The 24,958-nt window shown below is 51.3% G+C and overlaps 1 protein-coding gene across 4 annotated transcripts in view; it reads right to left on the bottom strand.

The window, feature by feature from the left end:
* Cacna2d2 (calcium voltage-gated channel auxiliary subunit alpha2delta 2) overlaps nt 1-24,958 on the bottom strand; it is a 133,457-nt gene that overhangs the window by 28,054 nt on the left and 80,445 nt on the right. For all 4 annotated transcript variants that reach the window (XM_051140174.1, XM_051140175.1, XM_051140176.1 and 1 more), the window contains exon 4: nt 5,486-5,545. In XM_051140174.1, the coding sequence (XP_050996131.1) occupies nt 5,486-5,545 (60 nt within the window). The remainder of the gene's footprint in view (nt 1-5,485; nt 5,546-24,958) is intronic.

Genomic DNA, 24,958 nt, shown 5'->3' with positions numbered 1-24,958 from the left:
GTCTCTCTAGTATTCCCAAGTCTGTGCTGTGGCTACCGGTTCCCTAGCCCTGCCAGGACCAAATGTGTATGGCCATGGCCTTGAACTAGAGAGTGTTTCCTTTTCTCTTCCATTCATCGGCCCCTTGATCGTATCTCAGCTCTAGTGGTGTGGACTTGCAGCTTCCCTAAGTCCCTGGCTGGTGTCATGGTTACGTATGTGTGTGTATACAAGTATACCATAATTGTCTGTGCCCTGCTCTGTACTGTCCACACTGGGGGATCCACACCCTACTGGTTGTACAGTGAATTCCAGTCGAGCTCCAAGAGCCCAGTACTCTTTCTGTGCACACAACTTCTGGATAACATGTTCCTCATTCAGAAGAAAGAAGACCATTCCTGGCCACTTTGCCACCAGATCCCTGGGCTGGGCACAAGAATAGGTGATACAGATGGCACTGACACAGGTCTGGCTGCCCCTGATCTGAAGGGGTCATGAGTGAGGCAGACAGATGGGACACTTGCCTGGGTACTGCCTGTGATATAGAGGTCCAAAAGGAGGTGCTGGGATCACTTGGGGTCCAACTCCATGGTTGAGACTGGAAAGGGGAATCCTGGGCTTTGCCCTATGAATTAGGGGGCCAGAATGTGCCTGGGAGAAGGCTGGGCCTGGTAAAGGGCCTGAGCTTGAGGCTGGGATTGTGACGTGGGCCAGTTGTCTCTCCTGAGCATGGAGGAGGAATGTGTCTCCTTGTCTTTCACCTTCTCAAGGTCACTGGGTTCCAGGGTGGGTTTTACGCTTGCAAGGGCCAAACCGTATCCTTTCCCCAGCCACAGTCACTGCAAGGCCTGTGATGGACAGCCCCTGCCAGGTCTCCCTAGCAGCGCTGGTTGGCAGGTGGGCTAATGGGCCACCATTAGCACTAATGCCTTTCAGCAGACACAGCGGCAGCAGATCTTCATGGGAACAGCAGTGACCTGCAGCCCAAAGAAACAGGTGACTGCAGCCCTTACACCCAGGGATCTCAGGCATGCACGTTGATGGGCTGTGCACAGGGTAGAGGACACTGGGCAAGCACATCTGCAGCAGCTCGCGCAGGAGGGTGGTTAGTCAGACAGAGCCCACTTCTGCTTCAGCCCAAGGCAGTTGCAAGCAAGGCAGGTATGGACAGAGATCCGGCTGTCACATAATCACTGTCTCAGCACCCATGCAGCCCGGTGAACACCCTTTGGAGGCCATGCTGCGCTGACAGGCAGCACCAACATCAGGTAGCCAATGGGGAAAATGGAGCCCTCGCTTGTATCCCACAGAAACTGCGATGCAGCGATAGAGGAGTGAGCTCTTGAGCAGCGTCTCTCAGGCATCCCCAGTGCCCACCCTGGCCCAGAATATGTGGGACCGCTGAGGCCCATGGCCCAGGGGCTTGGCAGGACAGCACTGGCTCTTTTGAAGGGCTGGAGGAGGAACAGGTTTGGGGCTGTGGTACCCTTTTTGTCTCCCACTCTGAGCTTGGACTGGGAGGGAAAGAAAACGGAAAGGAGAGTGGGGCCTGCATAGATTCCTCAACTCCTGCCCTGCTCAATAGGCCTGCTCATGGGAGAAAAGCTGACGGTCAGGGGGAAAAAATGAGGAAACGGAGAAGTGGAGGGTCCCGGACACTCAGAGGATAGGAATGATGGGCTGAGAAGACATAATAGCTCACGATGTGCATTCTGGGAGAAATGAAGGGGTTTCCAGGAGGAGCTCAATAGAGACAATGGTCCAGGGAGAGGAAGGGCCTCCAGAGAGGCATTTAGTGCAGTAGAATACAAAAGGAAGAGCTCAGAAACAAGGCTCTCTCTCTCTCTCTCTTTCTCTCTCTCTCTCTCTTATTCTCTCTCTCTCTCTCTTATTCTCTCTCTCTTCTCCCCCTCTCTCTCTGTCTCCCTCCCTCCCTCTCTCTCTCATTGTCTCTCTCTCTCTCCTCTCTCTTCCTCTTCTCTCTCCCTCCCCCCTCTGTCTTTGTCTCTGCCTCTCTCTCTCTGTCTGCCTCTGTCTGTCTCCCTCCCTCCCTCTCTCTTTCCCTCTCTCTCTCCCTCCTTCTCTCTTATTGTCTCTCATTGTCTCTCTCTCTGTCTCTCTCTCCTCTCTCTTTCCCTCCCTCCCTCTCTCTGTCTGTCTGTCTCTCAGTCTCCCTCTCCCCCTCTCTCCCCCCTCCTTCTCTCTCTCTGTCTGTCTCTTCGTCTCTCCCCCTCTCCCTTCTTTTTCTTTTTCCTTAGTTTTTACGAGACAGGATTTCTTTCTGTAGTTCTGGCAGTCCTAGAACTTGATTTGCAGATCAGGCTGGCTTTGAACTCAGAGATGCAACTGCCTCTAACTCCCAAGTGCTGAGAGTAAAGGTGTGTACTGTGCCACCATTGCCTGGCATGCTTTCTTTTCTTTTCTTTCTTTCTTTTTTTGATTTTTTTTACATTTTATTTATTTATTTATTTATTATGTATAGTGTTCTGCCTGCATGTATGACTGCAGGCCAGAAGATCTCAGTATAGATGGTTGTGAGCCACCATGTGGTTTCTGGGAATTGCACTCAGGACCTCTGAAAGAGCAGCAGGCGCTTTTAACCTCTGAGCCATCTCTCCAGCCCTTCTTTTTACTTTTTACTTTCATAACATAACATGACTGTTTTGCCCCAATGCAAGTCTGTGTGTACCATACACATGCCTGATGTCCATAGAGGCCAGAAGAGGGCACGGAATCTTCTAGAACTGGAGTTACAGATAGTAGTCAGCTGCCATGTTGGTTCTGAGAATTGAACCTGGGTCCTCCGGAAGAGTACCTAGAGCCCTGTTAGAGTATGTGCATGTGTATGAGTGTGTGCTTGTTTGTGTGCTCATGTGTGTGTAGTGCTCATGTGCTGTGTGTCGGGTGTGGAAGCCAGAGGACAATCATATGGAATTGGTTCTCCTTTTTTTTTTTTTTTTTTTTTTTTGGTTTCTCTGGGTAGCCTTGGCTGTCCTGGACTCCCTTTGTAGACCAGGCTGGCCTCGAACTCACAGAGATCCACCTGCCTCTGCCTCTGGAGTGCTGGGATTCTCCTTTCCTATTTTAATGTGGGTTCTTGGCATCAAACTGAGGTTGCCATGTTTGCACGGCAAATACCTTTTACCCACTGAGGCATCTGTCCAGCTACTCATCCCCATTTTTGAGACAAGGGTCTCATGGAGGCCAGGCTGGCCTTGAACTTGCTATGTAGCTGAGGCTGGCTCCTTACCCTCCCGCTTCCATATCCTGAGAGGCGTGACCACGGGGCTACACAATTATGGCTGAGGAGGGGCAGGATTGTGGTGGAGTGGGGGGTAGTAGAGGGGCTTCTCCTGGGCTCTAGGGAGTCTCTTTTATTTGTCCATTGAAATGTCATCTTGGGCTAGGAGTATACTTCACAGGTAGTGTTCGTCCAGCATGCTCAAGATTCCAGCTCCCGTGAAAGAAAGAATGAAAGAGAGGAAGAAAGAGAGATAAATCAGCTCCCGTCTCCTGCTCCATGCACGGTGTGAGCTCCTTGCACCCAACATCCACCAGTAGTGAAAGAAGCTACCACGAGGGCAAGGCGAGACAGGGAAGGTGTGGGGAAGACAGAGCATGAGGAGCAGAGCCTGCGTCACACATATGAATGCTTGGGGACCGAGAGCCGCTGGAAATCTCTATCATCAATAGGTGACTGCAGCAAGTAGGGGAACAACCCCACTGGCTTTCAGGAGTACATGGGTTTAGACTAGCTTGGCTCAGAGATAGGAGGCAAAGTATGTCTCACCTCCATCCTATGTATTGGTCCCTAGATTCTGTGGGCACCTCTTGGTGTCTCCTTCTTCTCTCAATGTTTAGCAAGGAGACTACTGGGAACCGTGGTCTGCTTGCTGAGGGTGCTATGGCCCCTGGTTGCAGGGCTTCCCTTTGTCTGGTAACAGCCTTGTTCTAGTCAGACAATTGCCCAGCAGGGGTGTGTGTGTCAGGAGTGTACAGCTCCAGCCAGGAATTGTCTGGTACGGCTGCTGTGTTCTCCTGAACCCTCTGGGCCCTTTATACCCTGTGCTTTGCACTTGGCTCCAAGGTGTTGAGCCTTCTGGGTTTCATTGTGACTTTGGCAGCTTGGTCCCTGGGGCCCTGGCCAGAGGACATCCTAGGAGGACAGACAGCTGTTCACAATCAAGAGGACTCAGATAACACCCCGTCCTGGGACTCTCTTAAGACTCATGGTATCTCTGTAGTGGAAGTTTTGGGTTATATGTAAACACATTTTTTGTTTTAATGCTGGGTGTAGGATATATAAGGGCTGCTCCAGTTTGTCCACAGCTGATAACTGCCTCCTGAGAGGACATGTGATATTTGTCAGATGTATACTACTTTGTCTTTGTCAGTGGGGGTAAAAGCTAGACCCAAAGAGAGATTGGGGGGCTCCAGAAAGAAGGCTGCTGGTGCTCCCCCTGTTGCTCCTGGTTGCTGTTGACGCAGTGTGACAAGAAATTGGAGATGTCCTGAAATGAAGATTGGGCTAGCCCCAAGGAACCTGACAACCCTAAACAGCAGGAAACAGCTAAGGAAAACTATACCCCCTTTTCCCACTAACTTTTTTTTTCTCCTGCCTGGTGTTGGGGTGTTGGAAGAGACTGGGGTGGAGTAGGGAGGAAAGAGATTTAAAGAACCCAAAATAAAAATAGTTAGTTAAAAGTACACTCAACATATCTTCTTGGGGGAATGGCCATCTTCACAAAGATTTTCTACTCATGGGCCACCCCAAGACTCCTCTGGAGTGACAGAGGGTGTGCATTCCCCAACACATAGGGAGAGCAGGGTTTTTTTGTTTTGTTTTGTTTTTTTGTTTTCTTTTTTTTTTGTTTGTTTGTTTGTGGTTGTTGTTGTTGTTTTGTTTTTGCTGAGGGTTGGACAAAGGATTTTGTTCTCATCAGTGCCCCTCCACACTCCCTCCTTTGCATGCCACCCTAGCTCAAGGTGTCACGCCTTGGGTGCTTGGGGGTGGTATGTGGTTCTTTTTTTTTTAAATTACATTTATTTGTTTGTTAATTGTGTGCATCTGCATGTACACATGCCACAGTGCATGTATGGAGGTCAGAGGGCCACGTGTGGGAGTGGGTCCTCTCCTCCTACCAGGTGGGTCCTGGGGATTGAAGTCACTAGGCTAAGGGCAAGCACCTTTACCCACTGAACTATCTTGCTGGTCCAACATACGCTGTGGTTCTTTTTTTTTTTTTTTTTTTTTTTTTTTCCGAGACAGGGTTTCTCTGTGTAGCCTTGGCCATCCTGGACTCACTTTGTAGACCAGGCTGGCCTCGAACTCACAGCGATCCGCCTGCCTCTGCCTCCCGAGTGCTGGGATTAAAGGCGTGCGCCACCACGCCTGGCTCTACGCTGTGGTTCTTCTTCTTCTTTTATTAACTGACTTATTTGTCCACTATCCATCCTGATTGTAGCCTCTTCTCTCCTCTCCTTCCAGTTATGCTGTTGTTCTTACCTTGATGTTATCCTGCCAGCGGTGGGCTTTCTGGAAGTTCTCTGCGGCATCAGCCAGTCTCTGAGGGACAGAGCACATGGAAGTCAGAGGCTACCAGTCTCATGTCCACCCCAAAGCCCTCCCTACACCCAGTTCTCCCAAGACCAGGCTGACTCAGGACCTTGCTCTCCCAAATGCCACCACAGTCCAAATCCCTCAGCTCAGAGAGTGCTCGGCTTGTAGGAAGGACACTGCACCGAGCACAGCTGCGTCCCCACAGCAGACAGGAGGCCTGCCGGCACAGTAGTAAGTGGCTTTTCCACAGGAAGCCCCCAGCACTGGCTCTGTAGAACTTCCAGAAGATGGTATGGACATCCTTCCCGGCCAAGCTCCAGTGCCACCCTCTGCTCTCTGTAAGCGACTGTCTTCTTCCTCAGGGAGTGTGAAACCCACAAGTTATTGCTTGTCTCATCATGCTATGGTGCCTTGGCCAGGCTCAGCAGGATGTGTCTACAGTCCACTTACTGTCCTCTCCCAGGCTTCGAGAGGCCATTCCCACAGGGCTCCCAGGCCTCCACTCATGTGAGCCTTTCCTAACCTTTAATGCTAGTTTCAGGGCCTTTGACAATGAAGCCCAGTCCTGAGGGCAGAGTGGCGCTGAAAGCATAGCTTTGTATTTGTCCGTACTGTGTCTGTCACTATGCATGCGTTGTACCAGACTACGCTGAGATGTGGGTATGTGACAGACCCAGCCAATTCCCCTTCTCACGGTAGGGAGGGGTAAAGTGATACAGAACCAGGTAGCATCACCAGGGCAAGTGTAGCTGAGCGGGACAAGGCTCAGTCCTGCTGGTACTGGACATATCAAAAAAAATGTATGGTGAAGGCACTTGGACCTGGCCACCTGGGCTTGAATCTGGGAGTGATGACCACCACCAGGATACTGCATGCCAAGTCCTTCCGCTGACCAATGGCACATGTGCACCCATTACTGCTTACTATGTGTGAATTTTCAGACAAGGATGTCCCAGGTATGGAACAGTGATCAACTTGCCCAGGATGCACAGTGAGTCTGGGTCAATCTGGAGTCCTAGCCCAGCTCACACTATTGCATTCACATTGCTTAGCCATGAGGTCCAAAGAGCACCCCGTCATAGGGCTTCCTATACCTAGTGTTCCTAACATTCCTCATTTTGGACCCACCCATCCCATGGCCTGACTCTAGGTTTCCAGCTTGAATCAGAAGACCCCAGTCTCTTGGTATTCAGGACACCCCATCCCCATCCAAGAGACCTGATGTGTCATGTAGGCCCTGGAGCAGAAGGTCTAACAAAGCCTAACAGAGGCCCTTCGAGCTCCCGGACACTTCCTTGGGATGACCTTCAATCTACCCGAGTTTTCACATGTCCTCCTGGAACAGGCTCTCTTTGTATTATTTGGGGCTATGTTTATGGTATATATGTGTATGCATGTGTGGGGGTATGTGTGTGCATGTAGAGGCCAGAGATTGTCAAATGTCTTCTTCCATCTCTCTTCCCTTTATGTAATAAGGCAGCACTTCTTGCTGAACACAGGACTTGCTGATTTGGCCAGTCTTGCTAGCCAGCTTGTCCAGGAATCTGTCTTCATCTCCTGAGTGCTGGGATTACAGGCAGACTGCCACCCCTACCCAGCTTTTATGTGGGTTCTGGTAATTGAACTCTGTTCCTTACACTTGTGTGACAAGTATTTACCCCCTGGGCCATCTCCTCAGGCCTAGCATAAACCCTCTTCTCTTGAAACCCCGGCCCCCTGCCTTCTACCTTGTCATCACTCAAACTACCTACTGTCCACGGTCCTACTCAGGCCGTCCTGCCCCACGAATCGCATCTTTCTGCATCGCACTCCACGCTCAAGACCTAGAGCCTTATCTCAGAATGCAGATCTGGTCATGTGAATGTCATTAGCCCCCAAGACCCCTTTAGGAATTCCCAAATGCTCTTCATGCGAAAGCATTCTTGAGGCTCTGCTAGCCGCCAGCCTCCAGCCCCACCCCCTTTTCCAAATCCTGGATCCTTCTTTTGGCCTGAACCCCTAGGATGGATGATACCTCAGAATTCACAATCCTGTAGTACCTTTCGGTGAAGGTATGTGTGACATTTTAGTGGGTACCACTCTACGCCAGGTGCAAAGCTCTGTATATATGTGGCCTAAAAGGTTCACAGAGCTCAGGGAGGTATTCCCTGAAGGTACATCTCAAAGCAGGAGCCTTGTGCAGCCAGTGCATCTCCCCTTCTCTTATCTAGTGGACCCCTATCTTCCCTGGGGCCCCAAATGTACCTCAGAGTGGGACTTGAGGCTACTTGGGGACTCTGCAGAGGCTGTTGCCTTTTTATAGGTCTAAGGCCATGTGGGAACCAGATTAAGGCCTCTTAGTATAGAAAAGATGGCGAGTGGAAATGGGCCTGCAGATCCCAAACTGAACCACGGCTCTACAGAATCTTATGCTTTCTCCTCTGGCTCTGTGTTTGTGTGTGTGTGTGTGTGTGTGTGTGTGTGTGTGTGTGCTCTTTCACGCTTTCAGCATAGCTTTAACCCTGGGATTCATGAGTCCTAAGAATATAGGGATCCTTAGGGCTCTATAACCTAGCAGACAAAGTAAGGGGGGCACCCAGGAGGGAGGGCCCAGTCCTTGGTCTCCTTAAGCTCACAGAGTCCCGTGGGCTCAAAGGCCTGGGTCAGCCCGCTGACTCGTGAATAACAGAGTTGCAATAGCCACAGCAAAAGGATTACTTTTAATCCTCAGTAACGATCAAGCCATTATTATTTTTTCGGTGTTACAGATCAATCAGTCCATCCCCGGGCGCAGGACGTGTGGAGACTGCTAAGTAGGCAGGCCTAGTGGTGTGGGAAGGAAGGACCAGGCAGTGGGATAGGGTGAAGTGGGCAGGCCACTGTTGTTTAAGGTCCCATCAGGCCAGAGAGTGAGACGGTGAGTGGTAGAGGGACCGTTCCTGAAGCCCTGACCTGCATTCAACGTGGTTTCCTCATGCAGTGTTTTCCAGATCCTTCTGTGAACTGTAGGTAGTAAGTGATCCACACTGAGGGTGGCTGGGCTCTTGGCAACTCTCAAAGGCAGCCTGTCTGTTGGGGTTTTTCTTGTGGGCTCTTGCCCACTTGAGGGCCTTCCTCTCTGCTTGCTTAGCCACCATCTCTGGAAGTTTCCTTTTGCCCTCACCCAGCCTGTGGGCTCTGCATTGTCTCTACCAGGCAGGGCACATACTGTGTATATATGGGGGTTCCAAAGGCTTCCTATTTACAAACCCCACAACAGTCAGGCCTACTTTGGGGGAGCCAAGGGGTCCTCACTCTCCCCCAAGATTTATGCTCAGCATAACCTTTCTCCTACCTCTTTAGTGCCCTCATGATGGGGCCAGGGGCAGGAGGGATGGGGAAACGGGGAAAAGAGACAGGTGGAGAGAACCTGCCAGGCTACTCTGGGTCAAGCTAGAGACGCAGTTTGGTCCTGTCCCCAGGGTGTCTGCTGTGTATAGGGGATGCATTCTGTTCTAAGCCTGGACCCTAAGGGACCGGTCTCCTGGAAGTGACTCCCTGCTCAGACTCTGGGCTGTGCTCTAGAAGCCACCCTTAGTCCTTGGTCCTCCTGCTGTGAGGCCCCTGCTGTCCCCTCCCTATGCACATCTGACTAGATCCCTCCCCTCCCCTGTGACAAATCCTTGACTCCTGTCGGGTTTTCCCTTATGACGTCCTGGGAAGTTTCCTCATGTCTGACGTCTTGATCTATGAGCTCCGTGGGGGGGCAGTGCCTGACTGCTATTTCGTTTAGGTTAACTTGCATCCAAGCATACAGCGGGGGTACAGTGGACATCTGTTAAGTCAAGGTCAGAGTGTCTCTGGACCTTTATAGATGTTAGGCTTTGAGCTTAGCCCCGTCCAGCCAGGGGTGTGATCCCAGGTAAGTGGTTTGGCCTCTCGGGACCTCTTTTCCTACCCACACCCCCGCAGGGTGAGAGGCACTTAAGGGTATATATATATATATATTTGTCGTGAAGTGACTGGTGGTGTCTTGCCTGCCCCATGATGTCCCCCACCATGGTCAGCATTGGAGGGAACCGCAGTGGGATTCTGAGTAAGGCTGTTCACAGCCAAGTCCATCACGATAACAGCAGGCATTTCAGAGGCAATTATCAGAGAGTTTCACTTAACAATCAATTTCCCTCAGCTCCAGGAGTGGGTCTCACAAGAAAAGGCAAGAAAGAAGGGGACTGGCTGCGCCGCTGAGCTAGGGACAATGCCCTCCTGAGGAGCACTGCTGCCACCAGTACCTTCAAATTTCACTAAGTTAAACATCTGTAGCTTAGGGAAACTGAGACAGACAATGGTGTGAGATAAGGGACCTGGGCGGTGGACAACACCTGGAGGGTGGGAGCCCTTACATCCTGGGCTGGGCTGGGCTTGGGTATGGTAAGGAGACCAGAGCCCTCAGGTGGGCCCATCCTCTTAAAAAGCCAGTGCTCTCCTACACCAGGCAGAGTGCTTCTCCCTTCTTGCCTTTTCTATCTTTTTTTTTTTTTTTTTTTTTCCACCTGGGAACCCTTTAACCCAGAGCTGGTGGCAGAAGGCCCTGGAAGCACCTGCCTATCAAACAGGACTTGTTCAACTGCATAGCCCAGAGGGGAAGGTTTTTAGAGAGTTTTCAGTTTTAATTAGTTATAGCTTCTCCTGATTCCAAGAGGATGTGTGAGGCTTAGAGTGAAAGGCCCTGGACTTTATGATGAGCAGGATGTTGAGATATAGGGTGCAGGGGGTAGGTGGGATGAGCCAGGTGGGAGCTGTAATGGAGTAGGGTGGGGGGCAGGGGGTGGGGAAGCTCTGAGGCAGAGGCCAAGGCCAGGGTGGAGTGGAGTGGCAGCATGAGGCAGAGGCTCTAAGAAACCACAGGAGGGCTGTCAGAAGGTTAACACCTACAGCCTAGCTAACACCAGACCATGCTCAGCACCTACTGGGGCTAAGGCTCCACAGGCTGATGCCAGATGGAGGACTGCAGGGCGCCTAAGAGGGGATGCTTTCGTAGCGGAGGGGACTGAGGCAGAGATTAGTGCCATTGCCACAGCCCCCTGATCAGGGAGCGGTGGATGACATTTTCAGGCCTACCTAATGCCACAGTGCAGGAGGGTTGAATAATAAATCCCTCAGGGCAGGGGCTAATCAGGTCAGGTGGGGCCTGGCTGGCTAGGCTTACCTGTTCTATCCTAAGTGGTTCCTTTGTCCTTTACCCAAGAGAGGAGATCAGGAAAGTGGTCTCTCAGAAGTCTCTAGAGCTTATCAAATAACCCTGGTGTCACTGGGTCCAGTCTGGTGAGGGGATGCCCAGCAGCCCCACCTAGTAGCCTCACCCAGCCCAGCCTTTTCCTGTTGTCACCATCTCTCCTTCCCCGAGGGCCCCCCTCCCCCGCATTAGCTCCATATTGTGCGCTGATAGATACTAAATACAGATTTCCAATTTCCAGAGCTGTTATGGTCTAATGAGTAAATAATATACATATTTAAAACTGTCTAAAAACATATCTGCATAATTAAAATATCTGCATAATAACGAAGCAAGATGCAGCTCAGCAAAGAGGGAGTTGGAGACCCAGGGCTCACTGACAATAGGAGCAGCAGTGAAGGCTGAGTTGGGGGGGGTCCTAGACCTGTGACTTTCACCCCTTCTCAGATCCATCTCTGCACATCTTGTGGTCTGAGAGTGTGACTGCACAAATGGGCAGAGTCCAGCACATAGGCTGCATGATGCCTTGGTGGCTCAGGCCTCTTTCTGCCACCAGCCGCAGCACAGGGTGAGCTCAGAGCTTTGCGCACACGACCCCACGGACCACAAACTTCTGAAGGAAGGGCTTGTCCCAATCTCTCATTTTATGGAATTCCAAGGGATGGAGAAAAGTGGGCCAGTTTGGGCAGAGCAGACCAGCCAGACCCATGGCGCCCATGCCATGTGATGGAGATACAGCAGTGGCTTTGCTTTCCTGGGGAGCAGGGCAGGGATTTAGCCTTGCCCATCCTGTAAAGTCCCTTTCTTCAACCACCCAACTCGGCTTCCAACATAAAGATACAATTACCATCAGGACAAAGGAAAACAAACCCCTCACCCAAATTCCAGCAACCAAAACAACCAAATAGCAAACGGCCCCTGGGATGGCCAGGAAAGGGCCTTGCAGTTGTTGACAGTGACAGGTTTCCTAACCTTTTCCTTCACAGGCCACGCACATACACTACATGAGTTGCTAAAAGAAAGAAAAAAAAAAAAGTAGAATAGATTTGCTTTCTTATAAAAAGGTCAGGACACATGTAACAGGGAAAACTCATTGGAGTAGTGGCCTTCCTCTGCAGGTGTGAACCTGCTTCTCCATTTCTGGCCTAGGCCCCCCAGCTCCCTGGGGGCCGCATCAGCTTGGCTATTGATTCCTGAGCCTCTCCCCATGCCACCTGGGAGGGACGGGTTATGTTTTAATTTCCCAGGACAAATAGGAAGATACAAAGTGTGGTCTGGGATGGACATAGAGGTCGGGGGACAAGACCGTGGCCCCATCTGGTGTCCCCAAGGTGTGACTTTCAGAACACGAGAGTTTGCCTGGAAAATTAGTGGGCCCTTAAGGATTGGCTTCCTAGGGACACACATGCAAAACAAAAGAAAACAAACCCACAGTCTCCTGTAACAGGTATGTTAGTAAATAAATAAATAAATAGAAGGAGGTGTGCATCTTAACACTAAGGAGAGAGAAGTTATTAGCTTGGAAACATGTCTTCTCAGGGAGTGGAGGACACAAGTGCACCTATAGGTGCCAGTCCACTGGCTCGGTTGCTTTAGCTTTAACGGGAACTCCAGTCCCTACAGAAAGAGTGGGTTGTGCCACTGGATGGCAGCCAAATGTATCAACAGGGTGAAGGAAGGGAGCTCCATGGCTTGGCACATATTTTGGGATCAGCTTGAATTTCCAAAGCAGTTTCAAGGACCCAGGGGGAAGTGGGCGCTCCAAAAAGTTCCACTCTGAGTCTGGAGAGATGGCTCAGAGGTTAAGAGCACTGACTGCTCTTCCAAAGGTCCTGAGTTCAATTCCCAGCAACCACATGGTGGCTCACAACCATCTATAATGAGATCTGGTGCCCTCTTCTGGTGAGCAGGTGTACATACAGGCAGAGCACTGTATACATAATAATAGATAAATAAATCTTAGAACGAAAGAAAAAAAGAAAGAAAGAAAGAAAAGTTCCATTTTGGAAGTGGGTTGCTTTAGGAGGGCTGAGTGTAGACCTGGATAGCCACACAGGACTTTGGCACAGTGAGTGCATATGTGTATGTGCGTGCGTGCGTGCGTGCGTGCGTGTGTGTGTTGTCTCAAAGGTCCTTGACCTATCTGGTCATTCTAACTACCTCTAGGTAACCCCTGCTGAACGTCTGCTAGATGGTGCCTGGTAAGAAATAAACCAATACATCCAATAAAAGCCTTAGGTTGAGCCAGATGTGGTGGCACATGCCTTTAATCCCAGCACTTGGGGAGGCAGAGGCAGGCGGATCGCTGTGAGTTCGAGGCCAGCCTGGTCTACAAAGAGAGTCCAGGACAACCAAGGCTACAGAGAGAGACCTTGTCTCAAAAAAAAAAAAAAAAAAAAAAGCCTTAGGTTGGTGTTTGAGTACTGACTCCAGAGCCTCGCTGTAGGTAAGCGCTTTCACTAAGGATAACTGAGATGAGGGTTGCACCTCATGCACTTCAAGACTGAAGGGGTTCAAGCTGAGGTGCTGTCTAGCTCTGCCTCACCCCTTGAGGGTGCCAATGAAAGAGAACCCCTGATTTTGTATCCCCCCTGACCCTGCTTGAACCCCAGCATGAAACCTGTATAGCTCTACAGGTGCATTAGTCCATGGTGAGCAAAGGGAATTTCCCAATAATTTAAACAGCTTTGCTTCCTTTGGGTTCTGACCTAGTCTATTCATCAAAGCTTCTCTCAACCTTTACCAAGCCACACAGACAGCATCGGGGAGGAATGTCAGGAAGCACAGCGTTATCTGAGTCCCCACGGAGCACACTGGTGCATTTTGTCCTCCCTTCAGGCTACATCCTGAGACAGACAAGTGCAGGCCTGTGTGTATGTGCTTGTGGGTGACAATGGTGTCTTTCTCTCGGCTCCCACACTGGAGGCCCTGAGTTCCTGAGGAACAGCAACTGCACTCACTTCCTCATCTGTACAATGGGAACCAGAGCCCTTCAGAGCTGTGGGAACATGGACAGAATGGGTCTGGACTGAAAGCAAGACCAGTTCTCATGTTGGACACACAGGTCCTAGACTTGCCTTCCCCTGGCCTCCGATGACTGTTCCCTCCCTATTCCTCAGTGAGCTTGACCTTGGCCTGACCTGACCTCTGCAACTTGTGTCAATGGACTGTCCTTCTCTTTGGCATCCTCTTGGCTGAGAGTTGCTTAGTATCCCCCAACACTCTGGCCTGATCTCTAACCTGGTGTTGCCATAGCAGGGACCCAGGGCACAGAAGAGTGTCACCATCCAAGCCTACCAAAGCTGTAATGTCCCTTATGATGGTCATCCCAATGAAGATGATCCCTTCACCGTCCTAGTCAGACTCCACCAGATTCCCAAACCCAACTTCAGACTTCCATATCCAGAGTGTCTGGCATGAATGCATCCATCTCTACAGGCCCATGTCACTATGCCGGTTCCTATATCTCTGCCAGTGTTTTCTGGGTACTCTGATCACGTTTCCTTCCTGTTATATTTTCCCTCAGATTAATTAATCTGTAGTCTCTGGGATAGGCCTTGCTATGTAGCCCAGGCTAGCCGAAACTCACCATGTTAACCAGTCAATCTTTCCGCCCTTGTATTCTGGGTTGAGATTACAGACAAGTATGGGCCATCACAGTCAACTCCCGTTCCCATCGCCACACCCCTCCCACACAGGGTTTCTCTGTGTCGCCCTGGCTATCCTGGAACTCACTTTGTAGACCAGGCTGGCCTCACACTCTTAAATCTGCCTGCCTCTGCCTCCCATGTGTTGGGACAAAAGGCGTGCACCACCGCCGCCACCACCTGACTCTGTTGCCATTTTTAATAGGGTTTGCTTAACCTTGTCACTCCCCTACCATGCTGACTTTGAACATGACCCCCTTTCACACTTAGGTTCTATACCCTTGTTGTTGCTGGTCCTTGAGCATGAACTGCCTTTGTGTTTCCTGTCACCATTCAGAACGGGTGTTTACCAATGCCCTCAGGAAGCCTGGTTCTCTCCTAGGCTGGGATCCAGAATCCTTTGGTGCTCCCATCACTGTATACTGTGTCAGACTCTATCTTGGATGCTATCCCTTTAGGTAGGGACTTGATTCATGGATCTAAATAGTCTCCAGTATTGGGCATGGGCCAGCTCAGGCAAAAGTACTAAGTGACCCCATGCTTCCATGGTGGTCAATGGGGTCAGAGGCAGATTGGAGGAGGAGTTCCCTAAGTGGGCTGCTGACTCAGAGGCTCCGGGTTTCCCTGAACAAAGATGGCAGAGATGAGGTCAGAGTGGCACTGATGACAGAACAGGGATCCAAGATGACACAGAATGGGCAGGGCACAGCTGATTCTAAGCACATGTGTCACCTGGCCCCCTTGCAGAGAGGACTGCTGACATTGTCTCTCTAGGATCCTAACCCTGCTTTAGACATGACAGTGTCACCTACCAGCCCCCATCTTCCTGCTGTCAAGTCAGTGATGAAGCAGGAAGCCACTGGAGTCTGCGGGAATACGAAGCTGACTATGTGCTCATTTGCGCCTCATCAGTTCAGGAGTCCTTGGGGAGCATGGGATGGCATAGATCTGCCCCCTGCTGCCACCTCCATATCCACTCTAACACTCACTGTGGCTCACAGTAACAGGAAGTAAGCGACTGAGGGAACACTGGTTAGATTGAGGGTAAAGGATGGTGGGTCCTAGGGAAAGGCATTAATGTGGCTCTCTGCCATTCTTGCTACTAAATGTTTACTGAGCATCTCTTGGATGTTTGGCCTGTGCTGGGCGTGTGCAGGCCGGTGAGCATGGCTCTGTTGTTGGGTGGCACAAGAAGTTTTTCATTACATTCCACCAAATTCTTCCAACTGACCTGAACACAAAACTTGGTTTGAAAACTCACTGGCAGACAACCCCCCCCCCCAACCCTGTTTTGGAAAGTATTCCTATCAGGAAGCTGCGCCTGGGCCACCAACCCCAACTAGAGCCCAAGCCCTCACCCAGCCACTGTGCTCTCGTCTCACAGTGTTATTTTTATACTTTTCCCTAAAACATAGCCTGAGCAGGCCCTTCTCAACTCTATTAACATTAGAAATCTAATCAGTAATCAGGCAGCTCATAATTTTCTGATTAGCTTTGATTAGGCCCAACCTCAGGAGAAGGAGTGGGACAGTGAGGATGGAGGCGGGGCTGGACAGGCATTGGGATATGCCTAAGGACGCTCTGGCTGGGCTGAGCGGGGAGGGCAGAGTGGGGGAGAGCCTCAACCTAATTGCTGCCCATTACAGGGGAGGAAGAGGCACTGCAGGCTCAGGGAGCAAGGGAAGCCAGTTAGGCCCAAAACTTTCAGCACTCTGGATAAAGACAAGAAGCCAGCCAGGTAGACACTAGGGTTACGTGGGATAATGACCTGACTCCTGTGTCATACCTAAGTCCTTCTGAGTTCACAATTTAAGCAGACCCCAGGCAGAGCCTTGAGCGACAGCGATGGTGACAGAATATTCTGAGGACTGCTTCGTGTGATATGGACCTGGGCCATTTTTGCTGAGCACACCACAGACAGGGCCTGGTTGGATGATCATCATTTTTAACGTGGAAACCATGAAGTTGGGGCCTACTGGCTCCACAGCACATTGGAGGAGCCAAGGTCTGGAAGGCCTGCCAGACACCATGCCACTTAGGGACAGAACCTGGGTTTATACTGAGGCATACCAGGCAATGGCCAGTTTTCTCTCCTACCTCTGGCCTCTGCCACCTTTCTTCGCTTCATGCTCAGACAGGCATATAATATTGCCCTAACCAAACCCTCTGGGTCTGGCCCTTGAGAGACCTGTCCTTGGCTGACCACGAGGCCCCTAAATTCACTGCCTTTTCCCACAGCCTCAGACTCTTTGGAACCACATACTGGAGCCCTGTTTAGGCAAGAGTCAGGGTGGCCCTATCCTGGCCCTGTGGCCTGGGACCACCACCTCTTGTAGACGTTAACCATCCAGGTGACCTCCGGTAAAATGCATGAGCCTATTGAAAGAGATGTGTACAGCTAATGCCATGCAAATTGGCACGAAGGCAATCAGTCTGACTCTAAAAGCTGCCCCACCGTCCGCAGGCTGGCTCATTGTCTTTTCTGTCAATTTGCATCTCATTACCCACAAGGCTGTGCTTGCTGGAGGTTAAAAGGAAAAGTGAACCAAACAAGCCCCACTGTGTTCTTCCTTCATCTAGAGCAGAAGCCACCAGTGGGTCAAGGCTGCTCCGGAGACTCACCCAAGAGCTACTCACCTCCGCAATGTTCCTGCCGTCCCACCATCCCTTCCACTTCCTGTCATCACACTTGTTTCCCATTAACATCACTGCTAGCTTCACCAGGTTCACAGTCGACATTACTGCTGTTACTGCCACCACCATTTCCTATTACCTCATCATTACTGGACCTTTCCCATCACCACCAGCATCTTCACCGTTAATTTGATCCCCTTCTGTCTCCACTGCCACCCACCACCATCAATTCTACAACCTTCATCTCTGTTATAACCTCTACTGCTAATGTCACCTTTATCACTGCCACCACTACAACCCTGAGGCTGCCTTTGTTATCACTTCAAGTCTCCTGCTGACCAGCACCATTGCTGCTGACCCTGTTGTAGCTTCCTGCATGATCACAGAGGCAACTTTGAGAAAAGTCTGATAAATACACCAGGTTTTTTTTTTGTTTCTGTTTTTTTTTTTTGAGACAGGGTCTCTCTGTGTTAGCCTTGCTTGTCCTGGACTCACTTTTAGACCAGGCTGGCCTCGAACTCACAGTGATCCACCTGTCTCTGCCTCCCGAGTGCTGGGATTAAAGGCATGCGCCACCACGCCCGGCTCAACACACCCATTCTTTACACTTCCCTGTTCTTCACTCAGAGGGTTAGGGAGCCTGTAAACACATGACCCAGTGATCGGACACCTCATCCTCAATGAAAACTGGTCCAGGCTAGAGCTCAGGCCAGGTGTTCACCCACTCAGGTGAAGGCCCTGGAGAGAATAGGGCTTAGGTTACACCCCTGGTTCCAGCAGAACACAGGGCTCCATGTAGAGAACTGACCAGGATGTTCACATGTGGCATGGATGGCTGATGCTGCTAAGCCTGGAATACCTCACCTCTGAAAACGGGGCTTCTAGAAGTTTGCTGCAAGACTGAGTAAGGGTAAAAAGAGGCAACGAGGAGAAAATGCTGAGCATCCCCAGGAGGCTCCATGGGGTGGGGGTGAGGGTCGGGGTGGGGAAAGGATGCCATTAATGTAAGCCAGGATTGCTTTGGGAAGGAGGGCAACAGACAAACCCTGAGGGACGAGGTCAAACAGAGGGAAGAGGAAAAGTGGTTCCAAGCGGGAGCCTCTGCAGGGACAAAGGTGTGGAGTGGAGAATGCATCGGCTTCTCTGAGGGGGCAGGCAGGTGAGGGTGGGAAGCCTGGCCAGACCTTTGTTCTTCCTAAGCCTTTTTCCAAGGGTTTATGCCCAGGGTGCTTGCTGCTAAGCAACACGGCCACACCTCTCCCACAGAGCTCATTTCACTATTCAGGCCTTGTTCCACCCAATCCTTCCTCTCTGCTCCGTGAACCCCAGTCTACAGATAAGGGGACCAAGGCTCAGAGAATGTGAGTCACTTGCCCACGACTACACAGCGACAGCATGGCAGAGTTCTAACTCAAATATGCCTTTATCCACACCAGCGCTGGCCTCTGACCTCTCTGCCTCCCTGGCAGCAAGACTAAGAGATGAAGCTGGATCAAGGTGAAGTTGGGGCCCCCCACAGAGGTCATCCGGAAGAGTGGGAATTGAAGCCATATATTTCCACCCAGGATGTGGCCGTGAGTGGATGCCTGAGACTGCCCACTAGCTTTGGTGGCAGCAGCGTGAATACTACCCTGGACATAAGGCTGGACACCAGCTGGCCCAGAGGTCATGCTGGGAGCCTTGGCAAAAGCGACAACCAGACAAAGGCCTGGAGGTGGAAGGCAGGGTGGGCACAGCCTGGTTGCCAGGTGGAAACGCCCAGCGTAAAAGCTGCTCTGAATACTGGCTGCGTCCCGCTGCTGCAATCAGCCTCGACACTTGGTTATTATGAGGAGTAAAGGCGGCCGGCGGGACAGCTGGAGCCGTGGCGACAACATTTAAGGCGTTTGTCAGAGCTGTGGGACACGGACTGCCAGGCGCTAATGGCTTCTGTGTGCTGCTGCCAAGTGAGAGGAGGGCGGGCAGGCGGAGGCGGCCTTGCTCCTGCCTGGGCCTCGTGCCTACCTCATGCTGCGTGGCCGATCCTCGACAGGTAGGGCCCACCTGGGCCTTACAAGATGCCTAGCAACGGCTACATAGCCTTGGTACCAGCTGGAGAGGGTGGGGTGGTAGCCATGCAGCACATGCCTGCCTATTTAGGGCAGCTTTGCCATCTCCACCTCCGTTCAGGCTTTAGCTCCCCCACCCACTGGGACAAAGGTCTGGGAGTCAGTTCTCTGCTATGCCATGCCTAAGTAAGGGACTCCTAAATCCCAGTTGGCTCAGCCTCTGCCTCCTCAGCCCTTTGGGTTGGATTTCGTGTGAGACGGATCCTCCGGGTTGAAGGGCCCACACTACACTCACATTCATCCGAACAAAGAGATTTCAGCTTGGCAAGCCTCAGTTTCCTTACCTGTAAAATGGGAAAATAGAACCATCTACTTTTGATGGTATTGACAAGGAAACACAGAGGAAGCTGGGTGTGGTGTCACACGCCTATAATCCCAGCACTTGGAAGAACACCTATTGGGCAGCTGCCACGGGGAACACCACTGAGCCCCAAGTGCTGCTCACTGATCCCCCAAAAGCAGATCCATTGTACAGACAAAACTGAGGCTCAGAAATCCTCTGTTTCCAGGCACAGCTCACCGTGGGCAGGGCAGAGGTTGGCCCAGAGGCTGTGCTGGGATGTCTGTCACCCCCACACCCTGAAGTTCCTCTAAGGCAATGGATCAGGAGTACCAGTAGGGAAAACCCCATGAATCTGGGAAGAGACCCAGGGGCAGGAGGAGATCTTAGTGGACCTAAGCTCTTTCCTAGGACATAGACCAAGGCTTGACTCCTGAAGGCCCAGAGTAGTGCCACACGCCTATAACCCCAGCAGTTGGGAGGCACAGGTAGGCAGATCTCTGTGAGTTCAAGGCCAGCCTGGTCTACATGGTAAGTTCCAGGACAGCCAGAGCTTCATAATGAGACCATGTCTTAAAAAAAGAGGGGAGTCCCTAAAGAAGGTATATAAAGCTCTGTGTTGTTCCCAAGGTCACCCAGGAGCTTTGAACAACTTGGGAGCCTCATGGCACAAGGGACTGGGGCTGGGGTGCAGCGCCATAGTTCAGTTGTTGATCACCGACCCTTCAGAATCAGCTGCAGTGTCTCTGTCTTTTTACATTTTTTTATTTTACGTGTCTGAATGTTTTGTCTGCATGTATGTCTGTGTGTCCCATGTGTACATTTCCCACTGGAGCCAGAGGAGAGCCTTAGATTTCCTGAGCCTAGGGTTATTGACTGTTGTCAGCCATCATGTGACTGGGAACTGAACCCAGGCCCTCTAGAAGAACAAGGAATGCTCGTAACCCCTGAGCCATCTCCCTAGCCCCCAGCGGCTCTGTCTTGATAGAGACCTCTAGTTGCAAGGGCCTAAGGTTCAAGGTCAGCCCCTCCCACTAGAAGAACACAGTGGAGTTATGGGCTGGCTTAGGCAGCATAGGCCGTACATGCACATCTGTAAAGGTCTTATAGGAAATGCTGTCAGGGCCGGGCGTGGTGGCACATGCCTTTAATCCCAGCACTCAGGAGGCAGAGGCAGGCAGATTGTTGTGAGCTCGAGGCCAGCCTGGTCTACAAAGTTAGTCCAGGACAGCTAAGGCTACACAGAGAAACCCTGTCTCGAAAAACAAAACAAAACAACAACAACAAAGAAATGCTGTCGGTACCCTCATCCTACTTTAGAAAAAAGAGAAAGCAAAGCAAAGGCTGGTCATTCTTAGGGTCTGCTTCACTTCTTTGAACCCATGGAAGTAGGAGCTCTCCATGTCAACCCCGGCTCAGGCCACTGAAGTCATTAAATTGGAGGCTTCCAGGTCACCTCATGCAGAGCCTCCCGATTTGCCCAGCCCACTCCTAATAGGGTCTTCCCCAGCGCCCTGGACCTTTACTTTGGCACCTTACTTCCAAGACCGCTCCCACAGGAAAGGGGGTGACTGTGGCCTCTTGACTTTCCATTGAAGGATACAAGAGGATGCTGGGTTTGTGGCTAGTTGGGAGTTGGGGAGGGGCTTCGTTCTGACTTTGTCACCATCGGTTTTGTCGCGCTGGGCGTGGGTGATAGGCTTCAAGTAGGAGAAAGAGGTGGTGTGTGCATGGGAACATGTAAACGTGTGTGGACTTGGAAACTGTACACACATGAGCATGAGAGACCATACATTCATGTTCACATGCCCACACGGTATCTGGGTCTCAACATTTGGCCAAACAACTGCCTTTGTGTCCCCGGCTGTTTGTAAGGTTGGGACGAAGGTGAAGGGGCCACTGAGCTCTGGCTCCTAGACGCACAGGTCTCAGCCCTTGCCGCTGAGGCCCAGCCAAGTGGACTTTCTTGGCTAGGGCCTGCTTGGGTTCTCCCCAGGGGTCCCCTCCTCCAGTGTGACCCCAATCTGTCCACTGCTCTTCCTCCCTCCTGGCCTTCGTTCCTCGCCTCTGATCATTTCACTTTGTGCTATCTCATCACAGCAAACGCCACAATGAGGAAAAGGTGACCCTGAGGGCTCCGCTTCTTTCCTCTACCAACTAACAGTATCTGTGGTACGACGTACTGGGTGCGAGAGACACAGGGAGGGTAAGTGGGATCCGGCTCCAACCTCACCGTGCAGGGGAGGGGCCTTCAGTTTGTCTCCACATCACCTGTCAGCTCAGCCAGGCATGGTACAGACAACACCAGGCTAAACATCGGTTCACACCAGAGAAACCTTGTGTGCTAACCCGAGGTGCCTTTGGAATCCCTGAATACCGAGCTCTGCAGCCATGGGTGTTTGGGGGGTTGGAGGATGGTGAGCCAGAGCTGTTGGTCCATCTCTTAGAAAAGAGAAGCTCGAAACGACAACGTAGCATGGTGCTCAGAGTTCACAAAGGTGGCAGGAGAAGGGCTTGAACAAGGACTTTAATCTGTTTACCTGCTGAGTCCAGGCCTGCGGCTCCATAGCCTGCGATGGCTGCACCGGTGTGAGTGGCATTCACAACACAGCCTATAGCCCCTGGTTGAGCCTGGGGTCACACTAAAGTTAAGGTGCCTGTCTATAACCCCTGTTCCAGGTAAAGGTGGGTGAGGCTGAGGGCACCAACCTCTTAGTCCCAAACACCACTCCCCTCTGGGCAAGCTAGACTAGGTTCCCAGGAGACCTGCCCAAAATGTCTCGTCTCCCCTGGTTAACATACAAGGCTTTGGATTTCTTTCTCCTTTAGCTTTCAGGTGACCCAGTGTCAACCTGTCTGCTCAGCTAGATCAGGTGTCTGATCTCTGCCTTGGCTTCTTATCATGTCCCTTTTGTTCCATCTTTATTATTCATATTGTATAAAAACAAAACAAAACAAAACAAAAAACCAAAAACCCATTCAACGTGTTGCCAAAGGAACTGAGGAGTCAGCCCAGTGAAAGCATCTTTCCCCCACTAAGCCAGGCAGCAGAGGCTGCCAGGTGAGGTTGGCTCGACTGTGGGCCCTGTGCTGAGCCACCACCCTAGCTAGACAGGCAGGCCAGCATCTGGCAGGCGCAGCCATCTCCCTGGAAAACGAGATGCTTCTTATTGAGATAATGAATCGCTCCATTTAGATCCAAATTAACCTCCCCCAATTACCCCACTATCTACCACATTTCACCAGATCGGAACCCCTTCTGCCTGCACAGTTGAGTGCCCAGTCCTCCTCAAGGCCAGGTCATGTGCACCCCAAAGCCAGGAGAGTTCAACAGCCTCAGCCAGGGCAGCAGGTCCTTTTCACAATGGGTCACGTTTTCCTTTCTTTCTTTCTTTTTCTTGGGGGTGGGGGTGGAACGCTTGATGCATCTGCTGCTCTGAGGAGTGGGAATTTGTATTTTATTTTATTTTTTTTTTTAGCTCGTTCTTTGAAATAAGGATGCAATATGGGATCAATTTTTGATGACAGTGAAGTAAAAGGGGAAAATAGTAGCAATTTTCTCTTCTGAACATGCCCTATTTAATGGAAGGATGTCAAGGTGGAGTTTTATACGGAGGAGAGACCGTGTGTTTCCAGGGACACATGGTCAATCAGAGATGCCTGGCATGATCTGAGCTTGAGGGGTGGCTGGAAACCCTTCCCCATTCCCTAGTGTCTCCCATTAGGGGGCTACCAGGGGCCCAGATGTGGAACAGGGAAAGGCCAAGCTTCTGTCCCCCCTCCCCCCTTACCTGTCTCCACAATGGACCCTCCTTGCTTGGTGCTGGTCTCAGTTTGTATCAGGATTCTAGAGCTGAGACCCCAGGGAATCTGGTGTTAATTAGGGTTATAAAATCCTGCCCAACTGCTGTCTCCTCTGTGTTAAACCTAGGAAGCTGAGGAGGGGGAGGGGACGGGATCGAATCTCTGGGCTGGCAGGGCTGGGGTAGCCAGCACACTCAGCTTATTATCCGGAGGCTCTGGATGGGGGTGAAGGGGTGAGGGTGCAGGAAGGGGCTATTTACAGAGGCTACTGAGGGGAACTGCCATGCCCCGCTCCACCAATGTCAGAGAGACGACCCAGTGGATTTAGGCTCTGGCTGTGGGCAGTCACAGTGAGGGTCAGGCCCAGGGCAGAATGCATCAGAGGTCAGGGTTTCCACCTCTTGACTCAGTTTCCCACAGAGCCTATTGAAATCTGGGGCTCTCAAATCAATCAGTCAACTAATCAGGCAATCAATCAATCTGGGGCTCTCTGCAGCATCTGAATGGTGCCATGGCCAGTACTGGCATATTCCTCCTGAGGACCAGTCCCCTACGGCCATGCCTCCTCCAAGGCCTTCTTCTCCTTGCAGAAGGGGCAGGGAGCAGTATATTATGAAAGCCATGCAACCCAAATAGACATCATATTCACAAAACCACACCAGGCTGTGTGACCAGAAACAGCGCTCAGGCATACCAGCCCCCCCCACAGACCTGCACAGAGCTGTTGTTCCAAAGACCCGTACAAGCACACCTCAGCCCAGATAAAGCCCTTCCAGAGGACAACTTTGGTGCCACACAGGAAAAAACAGCCTGTGTTCTTTCTATTGTTTCCCCTACCCCACTATCCACCCATAGCCCCACTAAACGTAAACAATTTGTATCCCGAATATGACCTTCTAGAACCTTTACCAAAGTGCTGGGGCAAAAGGCCTTGCTGTGACTCCAGAGTACCACAGAACAGAAACCAAGGGGTGGGCAGGGCAGGCCTTGATTCAAAATGTCTGCAGATTCAAGGAGCGCATGCAGGGGCCCCTTGCCTCAGCACCTGCCGGCCGACAGACCACGCCCAAAGCCACGCCCACCACCTCCTTTTCTTCCTTGCTGTGGCCGGGACTCTGATATAATTAGCAATTCTGCTCGACAAAACGCAGGCCCGATGGGATAATAAACTGCAACATCTGTCAGAAGAGCGAGCTCCTATGGAATTGCCAAGAGAAACATTTTTCTCCTCATTCAATTCACATTTAAATCGAAAACAACCCCTGCAAGTCTGCGCCAGGCCTGCGGCGTGGGGCTCCGGGAGCCCACAAGCTGTTCGTGGGCCTGCAAAGAGGCTCGGACGAGTGGCGATCACTCACTCAAATTAACAAATCATTTTATTTAGAAATGAAGAGAATTTGTAAGTGACGGATGGCTTCAGGGCTACTGAGGAGGAGGGAAAGCCAACCGTTGGTCCCATTACCACACAAGGTAGGCAGCTCTGTCCCCCAAGAAGAAAGGTCTTCCGGGGAACACAAGGCATAGAAGCCAGCACTCACCATTTTCACAGCTTCCAAGTATGACAGACAAGCTAAGAATCTTGATGCCATTTTAAGGAGGGCTAGTGGATGTCCTATGTCCCCAGTCGTACTTGTTGGCTTGAAAGGGACACAGGCTTCATTCTGAAGGTGTCTAGCCTGGGCTAGATCTATCCTAAAAGGAGCGTCCCAGGCCTGCAATTCCACCTTTGGGCTGTAGGGGGTGCTATGTAGA

This window comes from Acomys russatus, chromosome 32 (genome assembly GCF_903995435.1).
Source record: "Acomys russatus chromosome 32, mAcoRus1.1, whole genome shotgun sequence".
NCBI classification, from domain to species: Eukaryota; Metazoa; Chordata; class Mammalia; order Rodentia; family Muridae; genus Acomys; species Acomys russatus.
This window is presented reverse-complemented; position numbering and strand designations above follow the sequence as displayed.